The sequence below is a fragment of the Benincasa hispida genome, chromosome 1 (assembly GCF_027475165.1).
Source record: "Benincasa hispida cultivar pf3 chromosome 1, pf3_genome.v1.1, whole genome shotgun sequence".
Classification (NCBI taxonomy): Eukaryota; Viridiplantae; Streptophyta; class Magnoliopsida; order Cucurbitales; family Cucurbitaceae; genus Benincasa; species Benincasa hispida.
In genome coordinates, this window is record NC_143478.1 from 43,147,078 (window position 1) to 43,165,742 (window position 18,665).

Genomic DNA, 18,665 nt, shown 5'->3' on the forward strand with positions numbered 1-18,665 from the left:
ATACCCCACTATCTTTAAGACAAATGAAAGATTATTGGAGTTGATGCCTTAAATCTTGTGATCTTGTAGTTTGTAATTGTATTTGTACAAACATATTATTTATCTAATAAAATAAGTTGTATTTTATTTGACATTTAGTTGCATTAATCCAAATCCAATAAACTAAGATCCAAGGTTATTAAATGTAACTTAAACATGTACGTGGAGACATACAAGTGGATCATGTTTAAGTAATAACCTGAACGGTCTGTAGTAGATGGATAAGACTAGGTACCTGATCCTGGTGACACTATGGATACGACTTGCTTTGTAGTTGTTACAAGTGTTGTACAGTGCTATAAATTATCTTATCCTAATCATTCATGTGGAGACATGTGAGCAGAGATATCCTATACAAAAAGTTTGTATAAGACCAGACCACAAAATGAATAGTCTCTCTTTATAACACCGTTGCTAGAAGAGACTTACATTTTACCAGAATGACCATAGGTGACTTAACCTGAATCTTGATTGAGTTGTGAACTCCTGCCTATGAGAGCAGTCCTTTGATTTGTATGGGTGAGAGTGACCAAATTTGCTGACTCAATAAGCCTACCATTTTTATGATTCATATTAATGTTATCAAATACAAAGTTTTAATGAGTGACCAAATTTGCCGACTCAATAAGCCTACCATTAGAATTAATATAAATATGATTCATATTAATGTTATAGATTATATGAGAGATTATAAACTATAGATTATATTATGTGTGATATAATATAAACTATACGTTGTATGTTAAATGTGATATAACATATAGTTTAATATATATATATATATATATATATATATATATATATATATCATAGTAGTGAATATATATATTAGATTCAAATTAATAACTCCCAAGGGAGTTATTGAGGGAGTTATGGAGAATCGTGGTTGGTTTTAGAAACCAACGTGATATCTCATTTGAAAAATACAGAAGTGTTCTGTGAAAAAAAAAAAGATCATCTTCATCCTTTCTCAACTCTCTGTGTAATCTCTGTTGAAATTCTTCTCTAAAAAACAAAATCCTCCTTTTACCAAAATTGATACATATAGAAGCCCATATACTATCTATTGATTCTCATTCTTGAGAATGATAAGGAAGAAATTGTGGTGGTGTCATTTTGGTTCACTATACGTTGTCTTCAAGTTGCTGTGAATGAGAATTCAAGAGGAGATCGGCTTGTGATGGTGTTGTTGAGAGGATACACGAAGAAAGATTCTTCAAGGGTGAGCTTCTCTCTTTTCCCTTTTTTCTTCTCTGTTTTCACTGTAGAAAATGCATGCTTAATTAAATTTATTTTATCTTGGTTTCCATCATTCTAAATATTGTGTTCGGTTAAACGAAATCAAGACACAACAACAGTCAATTGCCTCTGCTTCGGGGTATTCCAAACTCTTCATAAGGGAGTTGGGTTAGAGAGTTATCATATAATAGCATTGCATTAGTAGGTAGCACATAATAGCATTGCATTGGTAGGAATGAGCATCTGTTAGGATTGCATGAGTAAGATAAAGTTGTCTTTTACTAAGCGAGTGTGTCATATAATTATATTATAGGAACCGTGCCTCATCGTAGCAGGTAGAAAAGATAGCCAGTAGAAGGATCTGAAAACTCTACCGGTGGTGTGGAACATGGGGAAACTGGAAGAGACAATAGAACCAGACGTCTTTAGGTAGAGAAAGATCTTGATGGACAGAAGATGTGCCAATTAGCCATGGTTAATAAGAGACCTTTATGTTGATTATGTAACAAATATCATGTGTATTAGTGCCTTAAGAGAACCAATATTTGTTATAATTTTGGTCAGCCCAGTCATTTGAGAAAAAAGTGTTCTCATATAACCCAAGGGAATGATACTATGAAAGGAACCTCCCAACAACCAAAACCTATGGTGGCCAGTGACGAGAACAAAAGATTTATACCTATGTACTAGCCGAAAGAATTTTAAGTTCATTAAGGGAGCTCGGAGATTGAGTAGTGTCAGTCACCCTGTTGATTTCACAAGGGCTTCATAGATGGAATCATTGGATAAGATTTAAAATTCTTATATGATGGGACGAAGTTAAAGATGTTTGGTTTTATGTCCTAAAACTCGTAGATAGTAAATGTTATTAATTGAATGTCATCAATAAAGAGTTATAGATGTTAATTCAATAAATGTCATTGTTTGTGTTGTCTATCTATTTTGTCTTAATAATCCTAGATTCAATAAACTAATATCCAAAGTTACCCTATGAGTCTTGAACTGTATGTGGAGACATACAGGGATCAATGTTCAAGATACAACCTGAAGGGTCTATAGTATAGGGATAAGGTTGGGTACTTTATCTTGGTAACACTATGGATACGATCCACTTTGTATTTGATACAAACGCAATGATCCAACGCATTCGTGTAGTTGACATGTGAGTGGGGGTATCCTATGCAATGAGTTTTCATGAGACTGGATCGTAAAATAATAACCACTAGATGTAACATTGTTAACTAGTAAGGTTTCTATTTCAATAGGATGGCCTAGACAACCTAGTCTTAATCATGAATATATTATAAACTCCTGTTCACGAGGGTTTGTCCTTTGATTTTTATGGGTGAGGGTTTCCAGTTTGTCGACCCAATATGCCTACCATTTTAGGGACAAGACTGAGTAGGGAGCTAGGAACATAATAATACAAGATGGAATTCACTCCTTCCCGCCTTAGAGGTAAGTAGATGAGTGTTCCCTTATGTGGTGTCTCCGAGAATTGAACAAAGGGTCCTACCCTCTCATTGGTCCAAGATGGGTTTTTGTTTATTGGTTGAACCATAAACAGGTTATTCATTAGAGGAGCATTGGTACTTAAGGAATCAGAGGTAACCTAAGGGTAAAACTATAATTTGATCTAGTTGGAGTTACGAACACTCGTGAAGGACTAACTTGCTATTATTGGTCTATATCCGTAGACACAGAAATATATTTGTAATGAGAAGAGTGCAACTGTGGATTTTTAGTGGAGTGTACCTACAATTAACGAATATTGATTAACTTGGTTAATGAGTTTAGCCAATTAATCTCATATCGTTGGAGCTTCTAATCTACAGGTCTACCAAGTCTCCTTGTTAGCTCATTAGTGAATATTTAAGAGGGATGATTTGAATTATTCAAATTAATTTGAGGAAGCCATATATTAATGTGATTAATATATAATTGATTACGGATATGACCTATAATTCAAATTGAATTGGAAATTAATATTTGAATAAAGATTCAATTAATTAGCTCAAGTGAATTAGATTAACAAAGAATTAATTAATAGAGAGGTATTGCACATATACATACGATGTTTATGATAATTAAATATATATACATTAAATTAAATTTATTGTATAAATAGCTATTTAATTAATGTGCAAATTAAATAAAATAAATGTTATTTAATTGTGCTAATTAATTAAATAAGTGGATACCCACTGGAAACGCAATTGCTCCAAGTACCTTGCTGAGAAGAAGAAAGAGAAATAAAGTAAATATGATTTACTTGTTCTAGAAACTTGTTTAGTGGAAAATAACCATGATGCCTGGATACTTGATTTAGGAGCCACTAATCACACTTGAAATGGGAGATGCCATTTCAGCTTATGCAATGAGAGTTGCTAAGTTATTCTTTGGAAGTAGATTTTTGTTTTTATAAAACTTATACATTGTTACCAAAATGAGGAGGAACCTTGTTTCAATTTTGTGTTTAATTGAACAATCACACTCTGTTTCTTTTAATTCAAATGAGGCGTTCATTATGAAAATGGTGTGACTATTTGTTCAGCTAAACTAGAAGACAACTTATATTTGTTAAGGCCAACTGAATCAAAAGCACTTTTAAATCATGAGATGTTTATAACTGCTAATACTCAAACAAAAAGTGAAGAATTTCTCCAAGTACCATACGTATCTTTGGCATTTAATATTAGGCCACATAAATCTCGATAGGATCAGGAGATTGATAAAGAATGGACTTCTAAGAAAGTTAGAAGATGATTCATTGCTTCCATATGAATCCAGTTTCGAAGGAAAAATGACTAAAATACCTTTCAATGGAAAAGGTTATAAAGCCAAAAAACCCTTAGAGTTCATACATTCAGTTCATTGTGGCCCAATAAATGTAAAGGCAAGAGGAGGGTACGAATACTTCATCTCTTTCATAGATGATTATTCAAGGTATGGTTACTTATATCTAGTGGAACATAAGTTTGAAGCCTTTGAAAAGTTCAAAGAGTATAAGACTGAAGTTGAAAACTTATTAGGTAAAACAATTAAAACACTTCGATCTGATCGAGGTGGAGAGTACATGGATTTAGAATTCCAAGATTATATGATAGAACATGAAATTCAATCCCAACTTTCAGCACCTGGTACACCTCAATAGAACAGTATATCAGAAAGGAGAAATAGAACCTTGTTAGATATGGTTCGTTCTATGATGAGCTATGCTCAATTGCTTAACTTGTTTAGGGGGTATGCAGTAGAGACTGCAATTCACATCTTGAACGATGCTCCCTCGAAGAGTGTTTCTGAAACATCTTTCGAGTTATGGGGGGGTGTAAATCGAGTTTACGTTACTTCAGAATTTGGGGTTGTCCTGGACATTTGTTAGTGACAAATCCTAAGAAGTTGGAATCTCGTTCAAGATTATGCCAATCTTTTGTTTCCCTAAGGAAACAAGAGGTGGTCTGTTCTATGACCCTCAAGAAAATAAAATATTTGTATCGACAAATACTACATTTTTAGAGGAAGACCACATGAGAGATCATAAACCACGAAGCAAAATAGTATTAGATGAAGCTACTGAAGAATCAACAAGGGTTATTGATGCAAATGGCCCTTCATCAAGAATGAAGAAGCCAACACTTTAGGTCAGCCTCGTCCTTCTCAATCATTGAGAGCGTCTTGATGCAGTGGGAGGGTTGTGATACAACCTGACCGCTACTTGGGTTTAACCGAAACTTAGGTTGTCATGCTATAAACAGGCAATGAATGACATAGACAATGACCAATGGGTCAAAGCCATGGACCTTGAAATGGAGTCTATGTACTCCAATTCACTATGGGATCTTGTAGATCCACCTGAAAGTGTAAAACCCATAGGGTGTAAATGGATCTATAAAAGAGAGAGAGACGTAGATAGAAAGGTACATATCTTTAAAGCTAGACTTATAGCAAAAGGTTATACCCGAAGGAAAATGATTGACTATGAGAAAACTTTTTCGTGTGTTGCTATGCTTAAGTCTACAAGAATTCTCTTGTTCATAGCCATATATTAATACTATGAGATATGGCAAATGGATGTCAAGACTGCTTTTCTGAATGACAATCTTGAAGAGAACATCTTTATGTCTCAGCTCGAGGGATTCAAACCCCAGGTCAGGAGAAAAACGTTTGCAAGTTGAATCGATCCATTTATGAGTTGAAACAGCATCCAAATCTTAGAACATTAGATTTGATACAACGATCAAATCTTTTGGTTTTGATCAAAACGTTGATGAACCTTGTATCTACAAGAAAATCATCAACGATAAAATAGTTTTTCTAGTACTTTATGTGGACGATATCCTACCTATTGGGAATGATGTAGGGTACCTCACTGACATTAAGAAATGGCTGACAGCCCAATTTCAAATGAAAAATTTGGGAGAAGCGTGGTATATATTTTAGATCCAAATCATTACGAATCGCAAGAACAGAATGTTGACTTTGTCTAAAGAAACTTATATCAAAAAAATGTTGACTCGATATTCGATGCAGAACTCTAAGAAGGGTTTATTTCCTTTCAGGCACAGGGTTCACTTAAGCTATGACTAAGATTCTTCTATCTTCTATGTACTCTTTTTAAACAAGCACCAAAGAATGAATTTCAACTCTTATATTTTTAATTCCTTAGGTCTCGTTTGGTAACCATTTTATTTTTTGTATTTGGTTTTTGAAAATTAAGTTTATTTCCTTCGGATAACGGGCAGAAATTCACGTTATTACAATGCGAAGATATAAAACAATGTGGGAATGCGACAATAAAAACATGCAAAATTGTGTCTAAAAGCATTAAGCTAAGAATATTGCGATCGCATGCGTCCATCGCATTAAAGTAGCTAATTTACTTCTTTTGTGTAGGAAAATATGTTGGCACAAAGCAAGTTGCGATCAAAGAAATCCGACACCCAAGCGCATTAGAAGATTGCGACCGCAAAGCTATGCGATCGTATACGCTCGCGAAGATCTGCTCAAGAAGGTGGCCGCATAAAGATGGCGCATTAAGGTGAAAGCTTAATAAATCATGATGGGCCAGAAAGCTGATGATGGTCGAATCCGAATTTAGTTGACAAGCCGTTAACGACACACTGTAGTAAGTACATTCAACTTTTTGGTGACCATTAATCGGCGCATCAGACAGAGATTTAATGACTTGCCATCATTGCAATCATTTGAAAGAAAAGCTCTTCACCCTGAAGCTCTATAAATACCGAAGGCCACCTTCATTAAGGGAGTTTAGAATTTTAGGATTTCCCATTCGCCATATACTTAGAAGATAGATCATATATAGCCATTAGTTTGTAATTCATATACTTAAAAGGCGAAGGCGAGCGAATAGAGAAGACGCCGGAAGACCGTTCCTGATTAGCTCGAGAGACTGCCGAGAAGCGCTTCAAACGGAGAGAGAGCCGACTCTTGCAGAAGCAAGAACATTCTTTTGGGCAGAGTAAAGTAAAACACAGTGTAAAAGCCTCGGGAAGGAAGACATTGCTACCAGGCTCCCTATCCTTACTTCCATTGTCATTCTGTATTTTGATTTTATCTATAAAATGGAAGTTGCATCTCTACATCTGTTCAATCTCTTTACAATGCACATGAGTAACTAGACTTTTGAATGGGTTGAGAAGCACTTAGCTAGCATGACCTAAGATCTTTCATTTTATGCGATCATCTTGTCTTATGTATGCATCCATCACCCTTTAGAGATACTTGAGAGAGTAGTCTAAAGAAAGAACCTAGACTTGAGAGAGTTAGGTTAGAATCTAGGCTTGAGAAAGTCAGATTAGAACCGTATAAGCAAGAGATAAAAACTTAGAGATAAGTTCTGTTTGCTATCATGCATCACATGCACCCTAGAAATAGGATATGATAGTATGCAGTCGCCTTGTGTATGTGTGTGTTATTCATCACCGCATAGACAAGAATAAAGGCTTAGACATAAGTCCTATAGACATTATCGTATACATCGCATGCGTCCTAAAAGTTAAGAACTATAGCATTTGCATTGAGAGACGACATGCTGTTGTATGTGTGTAGCATGATCACATAATTTGAACGCTAGGACGTGTTAGCTAAATCCCTTCTCAACTTGTTCCCCACATACTCATTGTAACTTTCGCTGTTATTAACTTTTTTCTCAATTCCGCCGCATAGGATTTATATTTAAAATAAACATACCAACCAACTTATTGTTTTGTTTTTGTCACAGAAAAGGAATCGAAATTTACCAACGCATAATATCTCAATAGTCCCTGTGTTCGACCTTGGACTTACCAGGTAACCTGGTAGGATTTATACTTGGATTTTACTAGGAAAACTTGCATGTGCAATGCATACACCACCATCGCAATATACCCCATTATTTCATCATATTCACAACCCATCACCTTCTCATATCTTACAATGATTTGCATCTTTTTAAATATAATGGTTGAATTCTTAGCCAAATTCCAAAAATAAAAACAAATTTTTAAAAGCTACTTGTTTTAGTTTTCAAAATTTGGCTTGATTTTTTTAAAGTATTGGTAAAATAGATAACAAAGGAAGAAATTAAGAGGTGGAATTAGTGTCTATAGACTTAATTTTCAAAAACAAAAAACAAAAAACAAAATGGTTATCAAACGAGGTCTTAATAATCTTATTTTACATTATTAATAGTTGAATTCAAGTAACAATGCAATTGAGTTAAATCAAACAAATGTTTCAATGAGCTATGTTTGATTTAATATTTATCTGATTTGATTTTTAATTTTTTTTTTTTTTTTTTTTTTTTTTTTTTTTTTGTTGGAGAGTTACTAAGTTGCTAGCCTATAAATAGTAACTTATATATTGATTTGAGTATCTCATTCCAATTTGAGGAAATCTTCTCTCCTCTTTTTCTTTTTGATCTCAAGTCGAGTTGAGAGTAAACATCCAAGAGCCTATAAGAGTAGTTTAAGGTTCCAATTTTATTGAAATTATTCGGTTATTTCCTACTGAGACGATTGTTGTAGCCTGTTTACAACCCGTGCAAAAGTAAATAATTGTTTTCCGGACAAAGTTTATTAGAAGCTTTCCTCGACATTCCACAAATTCTTGAGATTTTTGTTATTATTTAATTCATAAACCTTATTATATCTTCTAATTTACTCGTGAAATTCAACATTATTACAATTGAGGTGTAATTAGTTGGTCAGTTTTATTCAATTCTTTGATAATAAATGCTTTTGAAATATAGTATACTAAAATTGAGAAAAAAAAAAATAGAAAAGTAAAAAAAAAAAAAAAACACATATTCCTCAAATTTGGGACTAAAAATATAATTTTTCTATTAATAAAATTGCACTTCCCCCAAATTAGAAAAAAATAATAAAAGTAGAATAAAATTGGAACGCTTGATATCGAAAACGTACGGTCCAGATGGCGCCAAATGGTAAAGATTTGATTAGCTACTGAAAGCTTAAGCCGTAGAAGTGTGGGACCCACACCCATCTCCGCTGCGGGTATTGACTGTTACTTCCTCACAAGGACAAACCCGCGAAAGCAACAGCCTGAATCTGGTAGCCGTTCCATTGAAGCTTCTTCCATTTTTTTCCTTTTGCTTCCAATTTCTCAACCCTTTTCCCCAAATATCCTAATCCCGTCCCACCTCAAGCAATCCCCACACCACCGCTGAAGTCAAACCGGAACGTTTTTTTCAACCCCCACATTTCCCTTTTTCCTAATTTCATTCATCTTCATCACCCCCTTCTAATTGCAATTGCAGGTATTAATTGATCTAATCCTTACTTTTTACCTGCAAATTTCAGGTATCAATCCATCATCGGTTTCTTTTAGTTTACTTGTTGTTGCAATCTGTCCAACGTTTGAATGATTGAACATTGACCAAACCCTTTTCCGTTTTACCTTATTACCGATTGGTTTAGTTGGGTAGTTTTAGTTAGATCAATGTCTGTCTGTTTATGCGTGTTTGATGGTGTTTTCGTGTGATTAGTATCCCTTCTTTTGATTTTGAACTCTGTTCTTGTTGCGTTCCTTCTTTATCAATTTGATATATTATCCAGTTATGATGGTTGCACGCACATTTTCAGGATTTCCCATATTATGCTTTTGTCTTCTCCTATCAATATAGAACTTTCATTGTTAAGTAATGTTTGCTCTCTATTTACTATGTTTCTTTCTCGCTCTTTGAATAGATTGAGCTCCAACTTCACATTTGTTTAAGTATCTGCATCATGAAAGCATGAATTTTTCTTACATTCTTTTATAAATGATGGTGAGTCATTACTAAGTGGCAGCATGAGGCCGGGAGCTCAGAGCATGGGAGAATGTTCAAGTTCTACTTCATTGAGCTCTCACCTGGACACTGACGATGATCGCATGATTGCTGTTGCATTATCGGAAGAGTATGCTAAGTTAGATGGTGCCGTTGCCAGACGCCTCTCCAACCTTGCCCCTATTGCTGTATGATTTTTTGCTCTTTTCTTTTTGTTATAGCTTAGGCTTTTTTTTCCTTGGAATAATTTCCAAGCCACCGCTTTTCCATTCAGCATGGAGATAAAACTACCAATCACTTTATATCTGGTTCGGATTTTAAGGAACTAACTGTGAAATTCTCAATTTATAGTTGGGGAATTTGATAAGACAAGCTTATTAGTTATCACTTCTCATATGAAATTCCAAAAGTTTTTTTCTCTTCTTAGATCGTTGTCCTGAAATTAACCATCGTTGGTCTGAAATTGTGTTCTAATAGAATGTTCTGAAGTGTTTGATTTATTGGTCTTCTGATTATTCTCCTCATCTCTTGGCTTATGAACAATTTTGCTCCGTCTTTTGAGAAAAAGATATTACCTAAACTCATACGTTAAACTTGAGTTTAACTTCACTCTTTGGTATTCCAGCATACTCCAAGGATAAATTTGTATATCCCCAACCAAAGTGATGCCAGTTTGGAATATCAAAGGCTTCTTCAGAGGTATGTAACCCACACTTTCTGAAAGTAAAAGATAGATTGCCCGCTTGGTCAACAGATGGCGCTCTCTCTCTCTCTCTCTAGTCTCTCTCGATATATATATATATATATGATACCACCTTTTCTCTCTGTAGAATAACGATGAAATCTAACATAAATAACAACTGCGAAAGAATTTTGACAAGCAACACATGCATATTCCCTACCAAAAAAACAAAACAAAAACAAAAGACACGTGCACATTCATGAACAAGCATCAGTAGAATGAAAATTACTTCCAGGGAGTTGAGACGGTGCATTAAGCTCTTAAATTTACTTGGTGGGCGATTTTGTAATCATGATCCTGTTTAAGGTCACACAACCACTGTCCAATTGCTCAAATTATTGTTATTACTATTTTGGTATTCTCTTGGTAGTGATTTAGGCTTAATCTTAAATGGAAGTCATCTTCTGTGCCATAGCTAGTTCCCTGATTGAGGAATAGTTCAAACAAGTCTAAAAAATTGCATTAAAAAACTAACAAGCATAATGAAGAATATCAGGGCATCATGATCACCGACTTTGCCTACACAACGCCATTTGAGATAGCTTATTAGCCTACATTCCAGTTTAAGCCATTCAAATTCTAGTCTACATTTTTTTTCTTTCAAGGTGCAGTTCAATTCTGTATCTCCGTAACGACATGAACCAAGTTAATAATGGGCTTTCTTTCTTTCTTAATTTCAGCCTTTCTTATTATGTTGCTTCTGCATCTTCAATTTAATCCTTGCTCCTAATTTATTTTAAAACTATACATTGGATAAGAGCTTAGCTTTACAAGATGAATATAGCATCATAGAACTAATCCAATGAGGATCGCCTGGTAATTGCATCCATGTGTTGTCAAGAGGGAATTGCTGAAAGTTACTCAGATAAAAACTGATGGTCGTATAATTCAAGTGTATGTTTAATGCCATTAAAATTTACCATCTCCCTAGGCTTCTCTTCTTGCCCCTACCACTTTTGATGAAGTAGTTTTCATCTCATTGTGTTTCAGGCTAAATGTCTATGGTTTGCATGAAGTGAAGGTCTCTGGTGACGGAAATTGTCAGGTATACGGATTTTTAAAGTAAGAGGTAGAAGCTTCTGGTTTATCTACAATCTACCTATAGTTTCTTCTTATATGGCAGTTTCGAGCACTTTCAGATCAGATGTACAAATCACCTGAATATCACAAGCACGTGCGGAAAGACATTGTAAAGCAGGTAGATTGTCATATCTCAAGGTGCTTGAACTAGGGAAAGTAGTGGCTCCTTTTCTTTTGGGATGAAAAGCTCAGAATTGGTTAAGACAATTGAAAGAGAAAGTAGGGAAGGTTTATGTATAATGTGGTCTGAATAGTTGTGAATGGGAGAAAAAGTGGCAAATTTTCACTTTTACTTGATTTTAGAATCTGAAACTTTGATTTGTATTTTGTCATATCAGAGGTGCTCTTATACGAATTTTAATCAATATGTATAAGTTAAATCTGATCTGTTAGACTTGTCAGTTGTGACTGGTAATGTCTTACCCATGTTTTGGTGCCAAATTGAAGTGAACATAGTTTTCAAGTAAGGGTGAATATCCTACGTGTGTATTACTCACCTGGGTTTATTATTATGTTCCAGCTAAAGGACCACCGTTCTCTGTACGAAGGTTATGTTCCAATGAAGTTCAGTCGTTATTACAAGAAAATGGCAAAGTATGTGAAATTGTTCAGGATCGTATCCTCTCTTTCTCTCTTATTGAATCGATGGTCATGTGTTTATTGAGTCGATGGTCATCTGTGGATTAACTGATATTAAACATTTTCTTGAGGAAAAAGGTTTCCTTTTTGATTTCTTAGTATATGATGCAGATCTGGCGAATGGGGGGACCATGTAACCCTACAAGCAGCAGCTGATAAGGTATAATATATAGCTAAAATTAGAAGGCGATTTTTATTTGTTATCTTGATAATTAAGATTTTGTATAATATATGCAAGTTCTCATATCCTTGGAAATGTAGACAATGGATGAAAATTACTGAGACACTGGATTACTGTATTTGCTACCTCACTGAAGTCAGACTCTTGGATTGGGTGTTCTAGACGAGAGAGGGAGAGAGAGAGAGAGAGAATGGAGGAGATGGGTGATAATACGTCAATGAATGGCCAACTACTTCAAAGAATTTGTTTATCCAGTTCCATGAGTGAATTATATTCCAAAAATTCTGGAAGATTTTCCATTAGAACATTCAGTCCCACCTTCTCTGTTAGTTTCTTGATCCAGCTACTTGATTGTGTGCAGTTTGCAGCAAAGATTTGCCTCCTGACGTCATTCAGAGATACTTGTTTCATTGAAATTGTTCCACAATGTCAAACTCCAAAGCGTGGTAAGTTAAGAAATATGGATATGGATACGAGGCATAAATATGATATGGATGTAGGTTTGTTATTTTAAGGCTGAATTATACAAAATACCTCTAAAATTTGTACTTTGTGTCAAAAATACATTTGAACTTTCAAAAGTTTCAAAAATACCCTTAAATTTTCAAAATGAGTTCAAATATATCCTTACCGTTAGTTTTGGATGGAAATTATTAATGTTTTGTATCAAAAGTACCCATGAACATTCAAAAGTTATTTTAAAAAAAAGTTTAAAAGTACTCTTACAGTTACGTCTTACATATCTATTTCCCATCCTTTTTCTCCCCTCTCTTCTTCAATAGCCTCTCACTCCCCTTTTTTGTTAACTGTTTGACATTTGTTTTTCTAAAAAAATAATAATAAAAAATAAAACTATCACTTTAGTTAAGGTACATGGACTATAACAAGAAGAAAAAGAATAATGAAAGTGCCCAGGAATTTTAAGACTTAAATAATTTAACAAAGTTATACATTAGTACTTGAGTGGGTATTAATAGCCAAATACATTTTCTTGATTTGACTATTTTCGGCTTGGTATTTTTAAGGGGAGATGTTGATTTTGGATTTTTTTGAGATTTTGTGGGATTTTATGTTTTAACTTAAAGTTTTAGTTTTTATTTTGGTTGTTGAGAAAATTGGTGTAAGAATTGAAAAAATTAAAGAAAAATGAGAGTATCTATATTGAAAAAAAAAATGAGAATATCTATATAATTTATTTTAGAATTAATTCTTTTGAACTCAAGAAAACTTCAAATAAATTGATCATAATCCTAATGGTAGAAACATTTTAAATTTTTTTAAAAAAAAATTTATAGTTATTTCTACGACGAGATATTAACACTTTCTGTTTATACATGAACATTCCGGGTGGTTTTGAATTTTTTTCAAGTTTCTTTTTTTTTTTTTTTCAAATGAAACAAAACTTTTCATTGATATAATGAAAAGAGACTAATGCTCAAAGTACAAAAAGACATAATAGTCTATACAAACTAGAAGACGAGGGGATCAGTAGGTGTATCCAGATATCTCAACTAGGTTGACACATCTTTAGCATCCTCATCATATCCCAATATTGAAGTAATTTAACGAGACAATTCTTAACTCAAGAAGATACATAGTGAAGTACAAACTGAATTCATGATTCAAAACATTAACAGTTTCCATTTAAAACTAACGGTAAGGGCATTTTTGAACTCTTTTTGAAAGTTTGAGGGAATTTTTGAAACTTGTAAAATTTCAGGGGTATTTTTGATACAGTACGAAGTTCAAGAGCATTTTTTATAATTTAGCCAAAATGCAGTACGTTTATTAAAGTGTTACCTTTTTCAACAATATATATCATTTTTATATTTGAAGAAATTTAAAGTCAATAAGTTTTTGCATCTATCTACTTAAAAAATGAGTTTGATGTGTTAAGACACAAGTGTTTAGTACATGTCTAATAAGTACAAGGCTTGTTTTAACTTTATACAACTATGTCTCACACGTGTGCTAACAAGTTTTGGAGTGTCTCGCATGTGTCAAATATGGAAACATGGACATGCTTTCCAAACTAAAGTTGTGCTTTTAGGTGGTAAGATGATGTATATTTCTTGAAATTCTCATTCATTGATTTCTGATATGGAAATAAATTTTTTTATTGGCCATATGAAATGGTACGAAAAGAGATGGAAGCCAAATCCCTAGTATTGAAAAATAATTACAAGAAACTGAATTGGCAGTTGAGTATAGTTTTATATTTTAAAATACACTAAGTTGTCTTTCCAAAAACCTTCATAAATCCAACTTTTATTACATATCTTTCCTTTAGTCTTTTTCCTCCAAGAGTCTCGGCTATGAATATGGAAGAATTGATACTTTTTGCTGCTTAGGTTAAAATCTATTTGACCGCAAGGTTAAGTTGGAACCTGTAATTATAAAACATTTTGCAAGATATTTGATGTTGATGAAATTCAATATATAATAACTACACAGGACGGGACTTGGTATCATTCCTGTCTCCAAACTAACATGCAATTGTGATGTATATTTCCTCGGTACCTCAGTTTCTTAATGTGTAGGGCTGAGACGTTTGAATATCAACACTGTTGCATTTATACACAATGCTTTGCTGTAGTTTTGGAACACTAGGGTTCTTACAGCTCCTTTACCTTTGCAATAATGCAGAGCTCTGGTTAAGTTTCTGGTCTGAGGTTCACTACAATTCACTTTATGAAATCCAAGGTTTGGTTATACTGGAAAATCCATTTTCTGGTTCTCAGAGTAGCAAGATTTTTTTAGAGTGAATGCGCTTACTTGGGAATTGTGTTTTTTATTTTAATAATGTGTTTGTCTTTCTTGCAGACGCTCCAGTTCAACAAAAGCCAAGAAGAAAACATTGGTTGTTCTAGGAAAACGGATTGTTGTGAGTATAGATAGCATCCTAGATATTTGAGTATACTACATTGCAAAATTCTTATTTTTTTAAAAGAAAAGAAAAAGAAATTATATGATTGTTATATATATATTTCTTTTAAGTGTATGTAAATAGTTCATTATACATATATTGGCTTGTATTACTGCACTTATGGATCCAGTGAACTCTATAATAGAATTATAGTCTCATGATGAACTCAAAGAGTAGACTCTGGTGCAACTGTTCAAGTAGCATAACTGAATTCAGTTTAGCATATCCTACAGAGCAAGAAATATTTTATTTGTATTCATGAAATCTCAAACTTGACTCAATTTTTGGTACTTTATCACTCTCATAGTTTTGTGGCATATATATTTATTGGGTGATGGGTAATGGGTAATGGGTAATGGGTAAAGGAAAATGGTTTTGGTGTTCTCATTACAAATTAATAAGGGAAAAATTAAGCAGAAATGCAGAAAACAACCTAGAAATGAGGTAAGCTCAGAGAGAGCAAACCAATCCTGCTCATTTCCAGTTGTTGGCAACAATGTCAGCCAAATCAACAACCCGTTGAGAGTAACCCCATTCGTTGTCATACCAAGCAATGACCTTCACCAAGTCATCCCCCATAACCATAGTCAAGGAAGAGTCGACAGTTGAGGAGACATCAGAGCACCTAAAGTCGACTGAAACAAGGGGCTCGTCACAAACAGAGAGGATACCGTTGAGCTCCTTCTCAGCACTTTCCCGGAATGCAGCATTCACCTCTTCAGCAAATGTCTTCTTAGAAACCTGGACAACGAGATCGACAACAGAAACATTTGGAGTGGGCACACGAAGTGCGATCCCATTGAGCTTTCCTTTAAGGGAAGGAAGGACCAAGGCAACAGCTTTGGCTGCTCCTGTGGATGTAGGAACAATGTTAAGTGCAGCAGCTCTTGCTCTCCTGAGGTCACGGTGGCTGGCATCGAGTAGCCTCTGGTCACCAGTGTAGGAGTGAGTTGTAGTCATCGTTCCCTTGATGATACCTGCCATATATTTTATATCAACTCTATCAAAAACCTGAACTTTACTAACTTTTCCGCAATAGCCTATCTAATGAAGAATTTGTGATAGGATTCAGTATGCATTACCAAACTTCTGGTCGAGGACCTTGACAAAAGGAGCTAGGCAGTTGGTAGTGCAAGAAGCATTGCTGATGATAGGCTCATCAGGGCTGTACGCATCAGCATTAACCCCAACGACGTAGGTCGGAATGTCACCCTTCCCAGGTGCTGTAATTAGGACCTTCTTTGCTCCAGCCTCAATGTGCTTCCCTGCACCCTCTCTATCAACAAACACCCCAGTTCCTTCAATCACCAAGTCTATTTCCAATTCCCTGCATTGATCTAGTCATTTATTTCTGGTCTCATCAAGATGATGAACAAAAATTTGAAGCATAGAATTAGAACACCCACTTCCAGGGAAGGTTGAGAGGATTGCGGCTGGAAACCACCTTGATGATCTTTCCATCGACTGAAATCGCTTCATCTCCAGCAGGTTTCACATCGGCTTCAAAGATGCCGAGGGTGGAGTCGTATTTGAGGAGGTGAGAAGCTTGTTTGACGCCTCCGGTATCGTTGATGGCAATGACATCAAGTGGGGAATCCTTGCGACCATGCCAGCACCTCAAGAAATTCCTGCCAATCCTTCCAAACCCATTGATAGCTACCTTAAGCTTTGCTTCCACAATCCCTTTCTTGTATCCTCCGCTGCTTCCCACCTTCAAGAATTCAATGGATGTAGGTAAGGCACATGAACAATCATTAGTGTAGTATGAATATTCACTTCAAAATAACCCCATATGATGTTTCTTGGATAGGTAGGCCAATCTCAAGAGTTTATAGATATGAAACAGGAACCCATAGTATGTGCTTGATGAAGATTGGAGGAGAAATAAAATGAAGTGGTATACGTTCTCGGGTATATAAGCTTTCAGAAATCTAAATACATACCCTTTTTATGATAATCAAATTAAAGCAAGAAATAAACTTCGTTGTTGATCAATCAAATGCCTTCGAAACTTAATGACCATGTAACTGCTTTCATTGTACGCCATGGATGTTTATATGTTCACTCATATAATCATAGTACACTTTTGGTTGTATGTCATGACTCAATGTAGATTACTGAAAGCTTTAGATAAATGGTTGAACATTATTAACACATTAATGTCACGATCCAATGGAATACCTCCTCATGCACATTTGACTTTTTACCGAAGTAATGAAAAGAGATCAATGCTCAAACATGAGATACTCTTAAGAAAAGAGAACTCACGGCAGAGGTTTGAAAGGCAATGACGGAAAGGAAGTCCTCAGAGGTTCTCCTTGCAAAGGGAAGGCAGGTCGACGAGTTGCGGAGGCCAGAGAATTCTCCAAATCCCTTTCCATTAACCTGCTATGCAAGAGGATGCAGTAATGTTACTAGACATAAAAGAGAGAGATTACAGAAGGGTGGATGGGAAAAGAGAATGCTGTATTAACCTGAATAGATGGTTTGGCTACTGACAGAGTAGCCGTAGCCATGGCAGAGGGCGTCGAGAAAGAAGCAGCAGCAAAAGAAGAAAGAAGAAGAAGAATCAAGCAGTAGAGAGATGGGAAATTGAGAAGGATGTATATATATTTTGTTGGTAAGTAAGAGTGGGATGTTGAGTTGAATGGCTTTGAATGAAGGATGAAGGGTAAGGGGATGAGATTATGGATAGCCTCTCACTCAATGAATGGCTGTGGTTACTTCTGCTCTGTGTATCTTCTACTGTGTGATTTGTGATAGTCTTTCAGCCTTCTTCCTTCACCCTCCACTCCCTATGCTCATTTTCTTCCAATTATAATTTACACATCCTACTGTGGGGCCAATGCCAAACTCATTATGGGCCTCTAAGTCCTCACCTTTTCTTTTTTCTTTTTCTTTTCATTTTTATTTTTCTGAATCCAAGCACCAGAAGATTGTCGTCCCAACAATTGCCAACTCAAAGATTACAATATATATTTCTAGTCCTTGTTAATTGCTAATACAATTTTTGTTCTTTTCAAAAAATTAAATAAATACGATTTTGATTAAATTAAGTAAAAAGAAAAAGTATGAACTATTTTAGGATTGGTTTCGGTTAAGAGTTGTCTAAGGCAAGGCTCAAAACTCATGGGTAGGCCCAACCCAAAGGGTATCGGGAAAGGGCATAGGGAAGTGCCCGTCCCAATAGGAAAATGTTAGCGTCTTGGGATTTGGAGAAAATTTCTTGTATGAAAAATTCTTCATACTACCTCCATTCACTGATTGCCACAATAATAGCATTTAAGAATGATGTGAGGTTCACGAAATAAATAAATGATGAATTAATTAAATCATGTAATCACGTGTCAAATAATGAATGGAAGGAGTTGTTACTATAGTACTAGATTTTTTTCCTAGGGTTTGAACTGGCTAAGCCAGTAAATATATAACAATTGAGAAATAATCAAGCCAGGTCCAGCTAACATTCTGTAACATCGAGCGCTATAAACATCCCTAACTTCACTTCTAATCACAGGTCATCGTAGATGTG

At 35.0% G+C, this 18,665-nt stretch overlaps 2 protein-coding genes across 5 annotated transcripts; one reads left to right on the forward strand and one right to left on the reverse strand.

Moving 5' to 3' along the window:
* Window positions 1–8,785: 8,785 nt before the first annotated feature.
* LOC120081793 (Cysteine proteinases superfamily protein) lies at window positions 8,786–15,831 on the forward strand. Of its 4 annotated transcripts, none has more exons than XM_039036965.2 (10): window positions 8,786–9,055; window positions 9,588–9,753; window positions 10,191–10,264; window positions 11,298–11,352; window positions 11,431–11,505; window positions 11,908–11,981; window positions 12,138–12,186; window positions 12,569–12,653; window positions 14,854–14,910; window positions 15,031–15,831. In XM_039036965.2, exons 2-10 carry the CDS (start codon window positions 9,589–9,591, stop codon window positions 15,075–15,077), a joined length of 681 nt encoding a protein of 226 aa, XP_038892893.1. In that variant the 5' UTR covers window positions 8,786–9,055; window position 9,588; the 3' UTR covers window positions 15,078–15,831. The 4 variants fall into 4 exon arrangements, with proteins under 4 accessions (XP_038892893.1, XP_038892915.1, XP_038892908.1 ...); XM_039036987.2 differs by having other exon boundaries at window positions 8,827–9,098; window positions 9,582–9,753; XM_039036980.2 differs by having other exon boundaries at window positions 8,827–9,098.
* Window positions 15,362–17,966, reverse strand: LOC120081786 (glyceraldehyde-3-phosphate dehydrogenase A, chloroplastic). The gene is made up of 5 exons (XM_039036952.2): window positions 17,608–17,966; window positions 17,402–17,518; window positions 16,540–16,844; window positions 16,216–16,460; window positions 15,362–16,110 (listed from the first exon to the last, which is right to left on the reverse strand). Exons 1-5 carry the CDS (start codon window positions 17,647–17,649, stop codon window positions 15,608–15,610), a joined length of 1,212 nt encoding a protein of 403 aa, XP_038892880.1. The 5' UTR covers window positions 17,650–17,966; the 3' UTR covers window positions 15,362–15,607.
* Window positions 17,967–18,665: the final 699 nt, after the last annotated feature.

What these genes read in the sequence shown, in the direction of transcription:
- LOC120081793 (XM_039036965.2), top strand. Translation starts at nt 9,589, where the DNA reads ATGAGGCCGGGAGCTCAGAGCATGGGAGAATGTTCAAGTTCTACTTCA. An exon ending in CCAACCTTGCCCCTATTGCT is followed by an intron (nt 9,754 to 10,190) that starts GTATGATTTTTT and finishes TTGGTATTCCAG; the next exon opens with CATACTCCAAGGATAAATTT. An exon ending in ATGTCAAACTCCAAAGCGTG is followed by an intron (nt 12,654 to 14,853) that starts GTAAGTTAAGAA and finishes GCAATAATGCAG; the next exon opens with AGCTCTGGTTAAGTTTCTGG.
- LOC120081786 (XM_039036952.2), bottom strand. Translation starts at nt 17,649, where the DNA reads ATGGCTACGGCTACTCTGTCAGTAGCCAAACCATCTATTCAG. An exon ending in TAGCCAAACCATCTATTCAG is followed by an intron (nt 17,519 to 17,607) that starts GTTAATACAGCA and finishes CTTGCATAGCAG; the next exon opens with GTTAATGGAAAGGGATTTGG. An exon ending in CCTCTCAACCTTCCCTGGAA is followed by an intron (nt 16,461 to 16,539) that starts GTGGGTGTTCTA and finishes AGATCAATGCAG; the next exon opens with GGAATTGGAAATAGACTTGG.